The 13,785-nt window shown below is 36.5% G+C and overlaps 1 protein-coding gene across 4 annotated transcripts in view; it reads left to right on the top strand.

The window, feature by feature from the left end:
- The window catches only part of UBR3 (ubiquitin protein ligase E3 component n-recognin 3), a 96,284-nt gene that overhangs the window by 64,997 nt on the left and 17,502 nt on the right, over window positions 1-13,785 (top strand). For all 4 annotated transcript variants that reach the window (XM_079310759.1, XM_079310758.1, XM_079310757.1 and 1 more), the window contains 2 exons: window positions 383-468; window positions 7,896-8,001. In XM_079310759.1, coding sequence (XP_079166885.1) covers window positions 383-468; window positions 7,896-8,001 — 192 coding nt within the window. The remainder of the gene's footprint in view (window positions 1-382; window positions 469-7,895; window positions 8,002-13,785) is intronic.

The following is a 13,785-nucleotide window of genomic DNA, read 5'->3' as shown; positions in this document are numbered from 1 at the left end:
GCTCTGCCAATAAAGAGAACACTTTCTAGATGTATATGATTGACTGAAAGTTGCTAATCTGTATATTGTTTTTCCAGATTTGCACATAAATTCCCTTATTACACTGTGTGCATACAGAAGAAGGCCAAAGAATTAACATTTTTTAATTTTTCTCTCACTACTTAATACAGTATTATGTTAATATAGTGCTTAAAATCATATATGACAATTTCTTGATAACATTTGCTTTGTTCTGAGCTGTATTTTGGCAGTATTTCACACTAAAGATTCATTCACAGTATTCTTTTATTTAGTGTATGCTGGGAGTTTGTCATGGTTCGTTTGTGTCCATAGAAGATTCAAGAATATTGTTCCATTCAATACTGTTATGTTTTTCTTACAGAACAAACTTGGAACTTGAGCTGGTCCATCGAGGAGGAAATTTGTGTTCAGGAGGTGCAAGCACAGCTGGGAAGAGATCATGTTTAAGTAAGTTCCATGTTATTAAATGCAGTATAAATTATTAGAATATTGAATAAATATGTCTGGTTCTTTCTGATATTTTCTAAATTACATCAGCTTTTTCCTTTTAAAACCTTTTTTTCTGATGTAAGTAGTCTTTGGTTTTTTGTTTCTGTTAGAAGAATCTGAAAACTAATTTGCACAAATTCTTCATTAGAGCTGTTCATGTTTTATGAGTACAGTTATTTAGATATATGTATATAGATATATGAATGCCTTGTTGCATTAAACAGCACAGAGAGCTGAATGCCATCTATTCATTGTTAAAATGTCCACATGTTGTTCATGTTCTGAATTGGTACTTCCTAAAATTGTTATGTAGCAATCTAGGCATATTTAATCTTGCATTAAAATAGGCTTGTTTTTTAATGTAAGATAATGGGATTCTCCTAGAACAGACCTGTACAGTATTTCCATTTATTATTACTATATTTAGGTTTGGACATTAGGCTAAATATGACTAGTGGGAGCACAGTTAGCTTTACATAGATAGTGAGGTTTGTTTTCACTCTAAAGCATTATATAATTGTGTGTTTCCTTCATTGCCCTTTCCATATCCTTGCATTTAATTATGAAAAATTGCAGTTCTGTAAATTCATATTCTGAAGTATTTTTTATCCTCCCTCCATAGTTATTTATTTTTCTAAGAGCAATCCTGCTTCTGAAATTTCATTTAAAATGTACCTTCAACTTCTTAATTGTCTCCTGGAGTGAGAATGGTTTTTAAAATCCATACCCCATCTAGAACTTGAGTACCGTTTTGTTAAAGTCTTCCTTGGCAGTATTGAAACTGCTTTTGGTTTTAAACATCTTCATGTCAGGTTCAGCAGAAGTAATCTAAAACATAACCTGGTTTGGCTTTTTCTGTGTCTGAGATACTGAGGGGTTACTTTTGTGATTAAGCAAACCACTCTGTAATAGTCTTGTAACAACTGTGAAGTTTGGTGATTAGATATTGAGGAAAATAGAATATGTTATCCCAGGTGAGCTGTTACAGCAGCAAACATCAGGGAAGATGGTGGGAACAAACAGGTCAAGAGCTATTTAAGTAGATTGCTCCATGAGGGGAGCTCATCTTGGGAAGTAAAATTAAGAATGATTAATGTAGCTCTTAGTATCAGTGCCCAAGTGTGTGTGAGAAGAATGGTGAAGAAAATTTGCCTCTAAAATTGCCATTTTAAAGCTTAAAGTTCTGTATGTGTGTGCAACCAAAAAATGCAAACAGTATCCTATTAGGACTTGATTTTTGCTTACACAAGGACTACATTACAGTTTTAGAGTCTATGGCTTTGCAAATTCTCTTGGGTTTAGGGAAAATTATGATCTATAATATCTGTACAGGTCTTATTTCTCTGTTTTATAAAGTATAATAGAGCTATTTCTCTTCATTGTTCTGTATTTATCAAACAGGGTCAAAACACAGCATTAAAGCTGGATAATTTTGATTTCTCTGTACAGTTTTTATGTAAGGCCTTGAGCAACCCAGACTAATGGAATATGGCAGAGATCTGGGGGGGTGGAACTGGATGATCTTTAAGGTCCATTCCAACACTAAGCATTCTCTGATTCTGTGACCTTTCTTTAACTTCTATAGATGTTTTTATTTGCTATTTGTACTCTGGTAATCTTGCTGTAATTGATGGACAGTTCCACAAAATTTAAAAGTTACATATAAATAAATTTATAATCTTCCTTTTATAACTTTTAAATAGTACTTTTCTTTCTGTCTGTGTTTTGTGGGTTTTTTTGGTTTGTTTTGGTTTTTTTTGGTTGGGTTGGTGTTTTTTTTTGGTTTTGTTTTTTGGGGTTTTTTTTTCCCTTTGTGAGAAAGATAGGATTAGGGTTTTGGGTAAAGATTAAATATTTTATCTTTTTTTCTTCTGGCTTCAGTTCCTCTGTAAATGAGCTCCTTATCCTTATGCTTCCCACAAAAAGTCTGACATTGCAGCATCAACTGTGTTAATTGCAAAGGATGTTATTTAAAACTGGACATCAAAATGTTATTTAAGAGTTGTTGAAACTCTTCTTAAGTAGAACATCTAGCACCTTTGTAACTTCTACAATGACTCTAAACATTGAGAAACAGTATAGCTTCTTGGGAGTTGTTTTTGTTGGTTGGTTTGTTTTAGTTATGTTTTACTCATTTGTTTGAAGCCTTTATTTTGAAGATGGTGTTAACATCTGTTGAATCAGTGCTTTTAGTGTTTTTGTGAGCATAGAAACTCATTGTTTGTCTTCATCATTCTTCTTTATCAAAATTTTCAACCATGTTGAAAATACTGACTGTCTCCATTTTATCAATATGGACAGTGACACTTGGGGCCACTTAGTATTTCCTGTTGGGAGAAAAATGGAATTTTTTTGTGATTTGCAAGATTGAGTTGCAGCTGTCTCATTCCTATAATCCTTGATATGAATAATGGTTGCAAAGAATTCCACACTGCTCTCTGCAGCCAGTGAAAATAAAGAGAATTAAAGAAGTTTTCAGGAATGCCTTGCTAGAATGGGTTTCTGTGGTTGGTTAAGCTTTTTGGTGTTGCAGGGTTTGGGTTTTGGGATTTGTTTGCTTAATTTGGAGTTTTGTTCAGTTAGGAGATGTCAGTGTGCAGATCCTTGGTGCCCATTCATGCTTACTTGGAAAAAGCAGCTTTTCTCACCAGCAGATGATCTTAAGTATTTTCTAAAACACTTGGTATCTATGCCACTACTATCTAGTGTGGGAGAAGCAAAGATAGATACTGATAGAAATTAGTTGCTAAAGGTGATTTCATACACTGACAAGTTTTGTGTAGAGGGTAATCAGCTACTTCATCAGCATTTAAGACTTAGTAAAGGATATAAGAGATTTTGTAAAGACTATCCAGTCTTAATACCTTAATAGGCTTTTCCTGACCTTCCTGGTTTTTTTACTGATTCAAGTCTACTGGATCAGGGATGAGTGGGAAGATGTTGTCAGCAGGTCTTTGCAGCTGCTGTTGCTAGGTAGACCATGTAAATCTCTACCAGGAGAAAAATATTAACAATCAAGTTCCATCAGGTTATATCAAGTGGTTTTAGTTATAATCTACGTTCTTCTTGATAGTCCCAGGAAGTTTAGGGAGAAGAAGTCTTACCTAGTCTGGTAAGATCCTCACAGTTGAGACAAGGATGTTTTCAATTCTACCTGCAGTGAACTGCTGTGTCACTGTGTGATATTTTCACACTGTAAATATGAATACTAATTTAGAGAATGCAAAAAGGGAAATCTGAATCAAGACAGAAAATTCCATGACAGCAGTATATGTCCTAAAATAAAGAGAGATTGGTGTATAAATACATTAGACTGTTGCAAGCAATACAAAGGCAGCTAATTCCTTAGTTTTCTTTGTTTTCATTCTGAGAGCACATTGCTCCACATTGTGGAATTGGAATTAATAACAAGAAATTGTCTGATTTGAACTCTGGTAATCTGAGAGCTTACTTTACCAGTCAAGAAACCAGAAAAAAACAAGTAGAAGAAAGGCAGCAAAACTTACGTAGAAATTTGGGATCACTTTGGCAAAGGTCAAACCAAGATTACGAGTTAGATCAAAACTTAAGTCTGAATGCAGCTTCCTGAATCACTCATTTTTGTCCATTGAGCACAGCATTTTTGGAATTTCTGCTATTTGTCTATCAAATTGCTGTCTTTTTATATCTTGAATTTAGTCTTTTGTTCTGTGTATATCACACTAAACCTGAAAAGGGCTGTGAAATTGCCTTTGTGGGCTCCTGCTTTTTGCACTGTAACATAGCAGAATATTTTTAAGAGCTTTGCAAATATCTGTAAAATGAGTGTGCTTTATTATTAAAAACAGTAACGAGTACAGGTGCTGATGCAGTGTGACATATAAAGTACTCATTATCTTTGGGGCTTGTGAGAGAGCAGTATTATCATGCTGTCTTGCAGCTTCAGGCCCAGTGGAAAGACAGTGCCTTATCCATTGAGCTGCTCTTTTGAAAGTACAGATTCCAATTGAGTTTATTGCTCTTCTCTCACAATAGATGAACTCCAAGAAGTAAAGTCTACCCAGAAGAGCAGTGACAATAAAACAGTAACAGTAGAGTTATTTTCATCATTTTTAGAAATGGATTAAGAAATGCTAATACAACTGAAAGCTAGTTCTGCTTGCTAATCTAGATGATTCTATGAAGCATTGTTTAAGCTTTACATGTATTCTGTGAAAACAAAGACATAAGCTGAGAGAGTTGTGACAGCAGTGCATCAGTGTAGGTAATACTGGGGTCTGTGATCATGTTTAAAACAATAATAATCTTACCCACTTAAATTTCTAAATTTTAGAATCCTGTCAAGCCCCTGACGACTTGCAGCAATAAGTTATATACTTCATCCAAACTGTGTGATTTTTATATTTATTCAAATTATCTCAATGCAGCATGCCTTAAATATTACAAAGTTATTAGAAAAGGAGGATCATATTCAAATTCTTTAAAATTTTGTTGCTGCTGCACTTTCTGAAATTAGTATTGTTCCTACATAAATTGGTTAAGAATGATCTTTTGGTAACTGAGCTACAGGCAGGTCGTGCCTTTCCCCCATACAAGGGTGGGCTGGAAGATGAGCTGTGAGGACAGAGGGCTTGGGGATACCTGGTGAGGTTATGGCCTCCCTTCCCACTCCTCATGAGCCTGGGCATGATTGATGTTTATAGACCATTGTCATGGTCATGTTTTGCTGCTACTTGTTTAAAAACAATCCTTCCATTTATTTTAAAGGTTCCAAGTAGGGCGTAAGAAGATAGGAGGACGTTCTGTGTTTTCATGCTTATGTTTTGGAATTATGCATTCCACAAATACACGGGAAGAGTTCTCTGGTATTCCTTTGGTTTCTGCCAGCCCCTCAGGCATAAGGACGTGCTGCAGCACCAAGCACTTGGTGCACAGTCAAGTTGCCAATTCTTGCTTTCCAGTGCTCTGGTGTTTTCCTTGGCTTTCTCCAGTACTTGGTAGTCATAGGAGGTGGGAAGTAAAGTAGCTGGAGTGGCTGTGGTGTAAAGCAGAAATAAAACTCGGTGTGTGCCTATGGCCGGAGCTTTTCCAAGCGCCAGTGCTGCTGGCAGAGCCCTGAGGGCTGGGGAATGACCGTGCCCGGGGCCACGCTCTGAATGCACTGCCCTGCTCAGGAGCTGCACATGAGCCCCCCTGCACAGGAGCCCCCCTGCACAGGAGCCCCTGCACATGAGCACATGAGCTCAGGAGCCCCTGCTCAGGAGCTCTGGGCCTTCCTTGCAGCCCAGACGTGCTGCGCTGTCTGACACGGCTGCCGAACGGCATTTCCTGGCAGATGCAGTCCATAAATGCTACACATTTGGAGATTACAAATAAATCCTCCAGTGCTAGAATTTGATGCTTGTCTGCTTAATTTTATATTAGCAAAAGCTAGAGAGAGTAGTTGTTAAAGGAACAGGAGATGAATTAATTACTCTGAACAATTTTTAATTTTTTTTTTTTTCCATTTTGCATAGTTGCCCATTTCTGTTTAAAGGAAGGAACAGTTGAGGGGAAAAAAACCCACGCATTTTAGTGAATAGGCAGGAGGGAAGGGATGGATATTTCTTGGGTTTCATTCCAAATAAAACCATGCTTGAGGGTTTTTTTTTATATTATTTTGATAGAATGTAAGTATATTTTCAGAATTTTCAACTTTATCAGCAAACCAGTGTTTTGCTAAGAATCTCTTGCCAGGAGAAAAGATGACTTATTTTGTCCTCATTGAGTTTTTATTCAGAAAGCAGGTGGCAGCTATCAATTCCAATGCCATCTACAGCTCCAATTATTTTACAAACCCCAGGAGCTAATTACAGCCCTCAGGCTCTGGCAGTCAGCTGATTTCATCATGCGACTCTCTTGGTCATTGCGTACCTCTGAGTAATTGTCTATTTATGGAAAATAAATTAATAGCTGCTATTTCTACTTGAAATAGAGGACCTGTGAGTGCGTAGGTTGAGCAAGGGGGTTTTAAAGAGAGCGAGAGAGATTTAGAGAGAAAGATGTAAAAGAATCAATTGAAAGAATAAGGGGTGGACAGGGAAGATGATGTCAGGATACTAAGAGAAAACCTTAAAATGAAAGGGAAAAGGAAGCAGGGTCCTAGAATATTGAACAGGAGAAAAGCATGACACCAAATAGCAAGATATAGTGTGACAGGAAGAAAAAAGTGAGCAAAATTGTGGGAAATGATACTTTAATTATTTCAGGATAAACCTATGAAGATACAGATTAATTGATAAAAAGTGAAGTCTGAATCCTGAGTAGTCCCTGATCTAGTTGAAGCTATCCCTGCTCATTGCAAGGTGCTTGGACTAGATGACCTTTAAAGCTTCCTTCCGTCTCAAACCATCCTGTGCTTTTTGTTGCATGTACCTTTCTGAAAATGCTCTTGACCTAAATGGTGCTTGCCTTCTTGGGTGGCTTAATGGAAAGAAGGGTTAGATGTTGTCTTCCTTTGTGTGATCATATGATTCATAGATAAATATAAAATGTGCATTTTAATTAAAAAGTACTGCAGTAAATCTCCGTGAGTAATTGTGCAACTTCTGTTCGAAAAATTCTACAAGTGTTTTGCAAGTGATATTTTTGATACAGTGAAGTACAGAAGGTTTTGAAATTACGAATATCAGCAAACTGCCTGCAGGTTGTACAGACAAATCTCTGACATTATAAAGACTGTTGCTACTCTAGTGCCATTGATGTGTCAGAAGTTTGTTGGTTTGAGGATTTTTTTTGTCCAAAAGTTACCTACAAAATAACCATATGAAGACAGAAGGAATAATGAAGCTTGTAAAGATGAAGAACAAAAGTGATCCTGCCACAGGCCAGAACTCATAGCAATTTTAGATTAAATTTCAAATGTTTTGTGCACAGAACTTAACTGTGAGAGAGAGGAATGAAAGCTCAAAGTATATCAGGTAAAAGTATAGCAGTCACTGTTAAGAATAATTGTTTAGGAAATCACCATTTCTGGCATAAGCTAGAGAGGCAAGTGAAGTGAGTGTGGAACCTTGGCAACATAACAGCATGCTAAACAGGATTTTTTAAACAGGCCTGTAATTAGGTACATGGAGCACCAAAACAGCTGGGATCTGGTCAAAGCTTTCTAAACAGCCTTTCTCTTAAACATTTTTCTGTATGCATACATGTGTTCACTACCTTCTATTGAAATCTTACTTCCCTTCAAATCTTTTTTAGGGACATAAATCAATCCTTAATAAAAATGTGCTTGTTAGGGTACCAGCTTATTTGGAATGATGTGACAGGCTTCTCAGAATCTTGTAAAATACATGATGGCAATTTAATGTAAAATAGTTCATATCACTGTATATAATACTCAGCAATCTGTCTTCTTCACCTTTCAGATCAGCTGTTTCACGTGTTGGCCATGCACATGCGCCTCTACAGCATAGACTCTGCATACAATCCCTGGAGAAAACTAACTCAGCCGTTGCAGGATAAAAATTCAGAGCAAGTATTTTAATTTACCCATTATCAGTTTTACATGGTGAAAGAAACATCCTTACAGAGGGACTTTGGGTAACTTTCTGTCTTAATTTAAATTCTCTGTGAGGTATGCTGATGGATTTAACATCTAAAAATTGTATGTATGAATTTGTAAAAATACACTTTTTGATTTCTTTTACGTAAAAATCTGACAAATACCAGTTTTGAGCTAAAGTTTAAATATACCTCATGCAGGCTTAAGCACATGCAAATTTAATAGTACTGGGTAAGTGGATAGGGTGCTGCTGTTTGTGATATGGATGCTCAACAAAATTTACATTGGGATAAGTTGGTAGTTTATTGAAAGTTGAGTAATGATTTAATAGCTGTAAATAGGTCTGATATATGTGAGAAATAATTATATTTTAGGCTAAAAGTTTTCATCAAGTTTATTATTTTTAGCAAGTTATTTACCTGAGTTTGCTTTTAAAACATGAACTTTACATACACAGGTGTACAAGGATTACCAATTTAATCAATTGAATACATTGAACCATATGCTTTGTTCTGCAAGAACTCTTCTCCTTACTTTACTGAAGATCCATCACTTTTCAGATTCTGCCTTCATGACGAGGAGAAAGGTTTATTGCCTAAAAGCAGATTGATTTTTCCTCATAAGAGGAAAACAGTATATTTTTTTTTTTTGTCTTAGCACCTTGAGCATCTTCTTTGTACTAAGCTCTTCATTTTGTGTCTTACAATTATGTCAAAAGACTGTCCTTTTAGTGCCTATCCAGCTGTGCATTTGTCCGTGTTTCTAGGAGCTTGAGGTAGAAAACTGATCTGGAATAGTGATGCCACAGTCCTAACTGCAAACTGGAAGGACTGTTAAAGCACTTGTTCTCATTTGTAGTCTAAGATTTTATTGTTCTCCTAGACCTAGGCTTCTTTTTGTAATGAACATTAGATTATTGGAGTAATTAAAGAGATTAATTTATAAACCATTAGAAGAAGAAAGCATCAAGCATTTTATAACCTAAAAACCTATGCTGTTCAGCATGCATTCAGACTACTTTGGGGGTCTGTTCTCATGTGATTCTGATTGTGACCTGTCCTAGACTGAGCAGTGGGATGATGCTAATAAATTTGGTGTGTGGTTGGTTGAGTTACATGAGGCAGAATTAAGATCATGTGTCCAGAATGGCTGTAGAGCAGATCATGCACTTCTCATTTTGGCATTTGAAGGGCTTGCTGGCTTTGCTGTTAACAAAGGGGGGGCTTACAGAGGTGATGGAGTTCACCATGCATTGGTCATGTCAAGGCTCAAGTGCAGTATCTTATATTTCATTTGGCAATATTTTGAATCACTTAGAAATTAATGGTACTGAAGGTCTGCAATGCCTTGCTTTGCAGAAAGGGTTGCATGCTGGGAATGCATTTGAGCTGTTCTTGTGTTTTCTGCTCTGGTTTTCAGTATTTCATGGCAGACTTGATGATATTGGTTTGGCACAAAGTCCTAAATGGTTTGTAGGAAGCTACAACTGATACAGCATCCATTTAGCCATGAAATAATTTACTGGTGAGATGCACAGTTTCTTTTGAGCTGGAATATTTTTGCTCACTCCTTGGAATGTTTTTCCTTCCTTAGTCTGCAGGCACCAGAACGCTACAAAGGAGGCAATTTGAGGGCATGTTTTTCATGTATAAATTGGAACATAAAATGAGTGTCTGTAATTATACTGCAAAAATCTGAAGTGGTAGTTTCACTTGAAGATGGCATTCACAGGATTGGTGTGTATGATCTGATTGCACACTTCTTAGAGTCAGGCAATCTTTTGAGAAATACAGAATAGCAGATTTTTCAGGTACAGGAAAGTGTGCTCAGAGCAATTAGATGACACACTGCTGAAGACTGAAAAAGCTTAAGAGGATGGTAGAGAAATAATCATTTCAGATTTTAGATGTCAGTGGCATTCTGCCACTTTGAAGTTAACCAAGTCATCTAAATCATCAGCCTGACCTGCACATGAGATTTCAAGCAAAGACTTATAGGGAAAAAATGTCAGTGAGAGAAAAAGTTCTCTGTTTTCTGGCTGTATTACTGTAATTCCAAACAATTTAACTTTTAGGAAACCATAGAAGCTAAATAACTTCAAACCATCTTTTTCTAATTAGTTTTCACTTTAAATTATTATTTGAGTTGAAACCAGTTTTCCAGATAAGCTAGTTTAATCTTCATTTATTTAAAAGGATAATTTTCAAAATGGAAATTAAAAATCCCTGCACACATGCAAAAATCTGTGGAATTTTTTTGTGCAAGTGCCATTATATTATATTATCTTCTCACCCTCATTTAATTATAGCTATTTCCTTTAAATATACATAAATCTTTGCAAATAGAACTACCCACATCTAGAACCCACAATTTTTATCTTGGTTTTCTAAAACTTAGCTGTCATTCGTCATAAACAATGCCTTAAATTTCCTGTGTCTGGGAGAACTATCAAAGTCACTTGTACTCAAAGTAACTTGAGAGTCCCAGAGAGTTGCTTCACTGTACTTCCCAAAACCACCAATTTCGTCCAGTGTCTTCTAAAGTTGTGTTTAGATCTCCTTGTAGCTGAAAATGGCAACTGAAAGGAAGGATAGGAAGAAGCTCAAGCAGCCACAGCAAGGTAAAGTAGAAGTAAGGAAATCTTGAGCAAGAAGATAGCCTATCAAAAAGGGTCTAAATAATGTGAGCTGTTTGGAAAATGAGGGGGAAAAAGAAGCTAAATCTGGTGAACTGTGAATGGTTTAGGAGGAGATTTCTCCTGTGCAGTTTAGGCTGCAAAATTCAATGTATGCTTGGTCCCACAGACTGTACTTAAGCAAATTGTTCTTCTAGGGACAGATCTGGTTTCAATAGTGATCAAATAAACAATATTGTGGTGCAAAGGGGGAATAATAGCTTCTGGCAGGGGGCAGGCAAGGAGCAGCTGGAGGCAATAATTACTAAACCTAGATGTGAATTTAATGGACTAGTCCAAATAGTCACAGTTTCAGGAAAAACAAACATGAAATGAAAGGATATACATGATTTTTAAAATTTAAATCTCTACGAAGGCTAAAATTTTTGTGTCTGTTTTGACAGACTGAATATGTCAGCAAAGAATGGATTGGTAAAACATTAAGAATCTTTGCAGTAGAAGCACTTGGAGGGTGGAACTGCATGATAAACTGAAATGCTGGGTTATTTTTACTACAGTGTTTCACTGATGTTTCATTCTAAGCTAGATCACTTCAGAGTGTTGATGGTGTCATACTGGGGAAACAAACTGCAGCTCAGGGATAGGACTGAGCAGCTGTGCGTAGGAACCTCTTTAGTCACATCTCCATCACAGAAACTGTTGTGAAATGGGGAAAAAACCCACAGTTTTTATGAAGATACTCTGAGACAGAGAGAGTAGGATGGTGGGGATAGCAGGGTTACTTAAGGTTTATGCAAGAGATGGTCTGTACATACACAGAACAGACAGAACTTATGCAACAGGACTTATGAGATCTACTCCATGCTACAGAAATCCTGCCTGAAACAGCTGTCTCTCAGGGCATATGTTGCAGTACATAGGTTTTGACAGTAGTGCCAGCTTTAGAGTATTTACTATTGGCTGTTTCTTCCTTGCCCTGCACTACAGCTCACCATCTTCTTTGGCTGTGTTGATGTAACTTGAGCAGGCTGCATGGACAAAGTCAAGCAAGGAATCCATGTTTTTACAAAGGTTAAATTGGATGAGTTTGGGAACGGGTGACAAGGGACTGCTGGGGGCACTGTGGTAAAAGAGAGCAGGAGATGCCCAATGTTAGTACTGTCAGTGAATGTGTGATGAGTAACTGACCTGCTGTAAAATATGCTGTGACACAATGAAGAGCAAATACGAAATGGTGATTATATCCTAAGGTGCATCAGGGATAAATAGTAGAATTCTGCGTTCTTGCTGTGAATATCAGAAGCTGTGTCTTAGTTTGACCTTTCTGCCATCTGGGATTTTGTGGGCTTTACTTCTTACCCTGCAGATTGTGGAGAAAATAGAAGTTTACCTTAGCTGATGATGCCTTAGTTTAGGTGTACCTATATCCCCATATCTCAAGTTCTCTGTCTGACAGTTCAAAGAGTTGTGTGGCTCAGAACTTTTATGTTACTTACTGAATTTCTACCTTTATAATTAGTCGGAGTTGGCATCAACCAAAAACTTCTAAGTGTCTCTGGTTGAGAGAAGAGGGAATGGGGAGCATAAATAAGGAACCATCATAAACAAAATGCTGCTTATTGCAGAGTACAACCGAATTTCCCATTTCTCTGTATCCATTCCCAAAAAGTGACTACTCTCAGCTCTCTGGAGGAGGATGCAGAGTTTCTTAGCTGTCGTGTGATAGGCAGCCCTAGTTTTGGCACAGAGAGAGGTGCAGCCCAGTTACCTTGGGCTGGAGAAGAGGTCATTTCCAAAGGGAAAGATGAGCTTTGCATTTTTCATTTTAGGCCGTTCATTTTGCAGTGCATAGTTTATTTTCACCAACGACTCCCTTTAAAAAATTGATTCAGCATACAATGTTACACATCTGAATCATTTTGTATTACTTTGGCCCTATTTGCTGTTGTACTTGCTTTCTTTTTATTAAGTGCTTCTGTGGCACAAGTTTTTGTAGTCAGATTTATCAAGCTTTCATAGATGCATTGGGGATTAACAGAATGGACAATTTCCATAAAACACATTTTTAACACATTTTGTAATTTCAGTTTCATTGTCATAATGAAGAAGTTTCTGAGGCTCTTTAACAAATGACAGAGCAGTTTTTAAGTGCTTGATGTACTGCAGTACTTGATGTAAGCAAAAGCAGCTTATCTAAACCCTGACATTTAATGTAGCTTTGCTTCTCAGTTCTTATGAACTGAATAAATTAGAAAAGTAATTCAGTTGGTCCTGCATGTGCAAATGAGTTCATTTATATGTGATGTCACCAATTATGGTATTCTGTGTGTGTGTATATATATTTTTTTTTAATAATTTTTACAGAACTGGTATTTGACCTAATTGTTACATGACTTTTAAACAATATTGAAACCAGAAAGAAGCATTCAGCTAAATGTGACCAGAGGGAGTAAGATGTTTAAAATGTTGTTCAAAATTAAATTTTCCTAAGTTTATTAATAATTTAAGAATTAAAGATGAGAAGTAATTTAAGGGATGTTCATGGTTTTAAAGTCATTATACAATTAGGGTTATTTTTAAATTCAGTGTTGTAGACCATAAAGTAGAAGTAGCTGTAGGTAAAAGTAGAATTAGAGAGACATAGTGAGATGAGCATCTTCATGATCTGTATAATTTTGAAAATGAAGCTTTGCAGTGTGTTACAAATTTTTTACCCCTTTGTCTTCTTTAGAGTTCAATATACTGATTTTTAGAATACTTGGGTTTTGTTTAGGAGGCTCACATATATATATAATAAACAGTGGTTTGAAACAATAATTTTATTTAATGATTGATTATAGCAAAAGGGTTATAGATGGTGTTTATTCTGTAGCTGTCTAGGTTCATTAATTCAAAAGGACCAGTTAGACCATGTTTTCTGTCACTTCATTTTACAAGACCAGTCAGCCATGTGACCATAAGTGCTCTTTTAATCCTTATGACTTTAATCATAATCTTTTAATCTCTTGTATGACTGCTTCCGTGTGTTAAAATTTGTATCACAGATGACTCCTGGCCATGCCTTCTGCAGAGAGATGCCAGAGTTTTCAGGAAATCAGTAACTGTGTAGTCTCATTTC

Source organism: Erithacus rubecula (assembly GCF_903797595.1).
Source record: "Erithacus rubecula genome assembly, chromosome: 8".
In the NCBI taxonomy this organism is placed as follows: Eukaryota; Metazoa; Chordata; class Aves; order Passeriformes; family Muscicapidae; genus Erithacus; species Erithacus rubecula.
The sequence above is the reverse complement of the archived record's forward strand: the minus strand, read 5'-3'. Positions and strand labels throughout refer to the sequence as shown.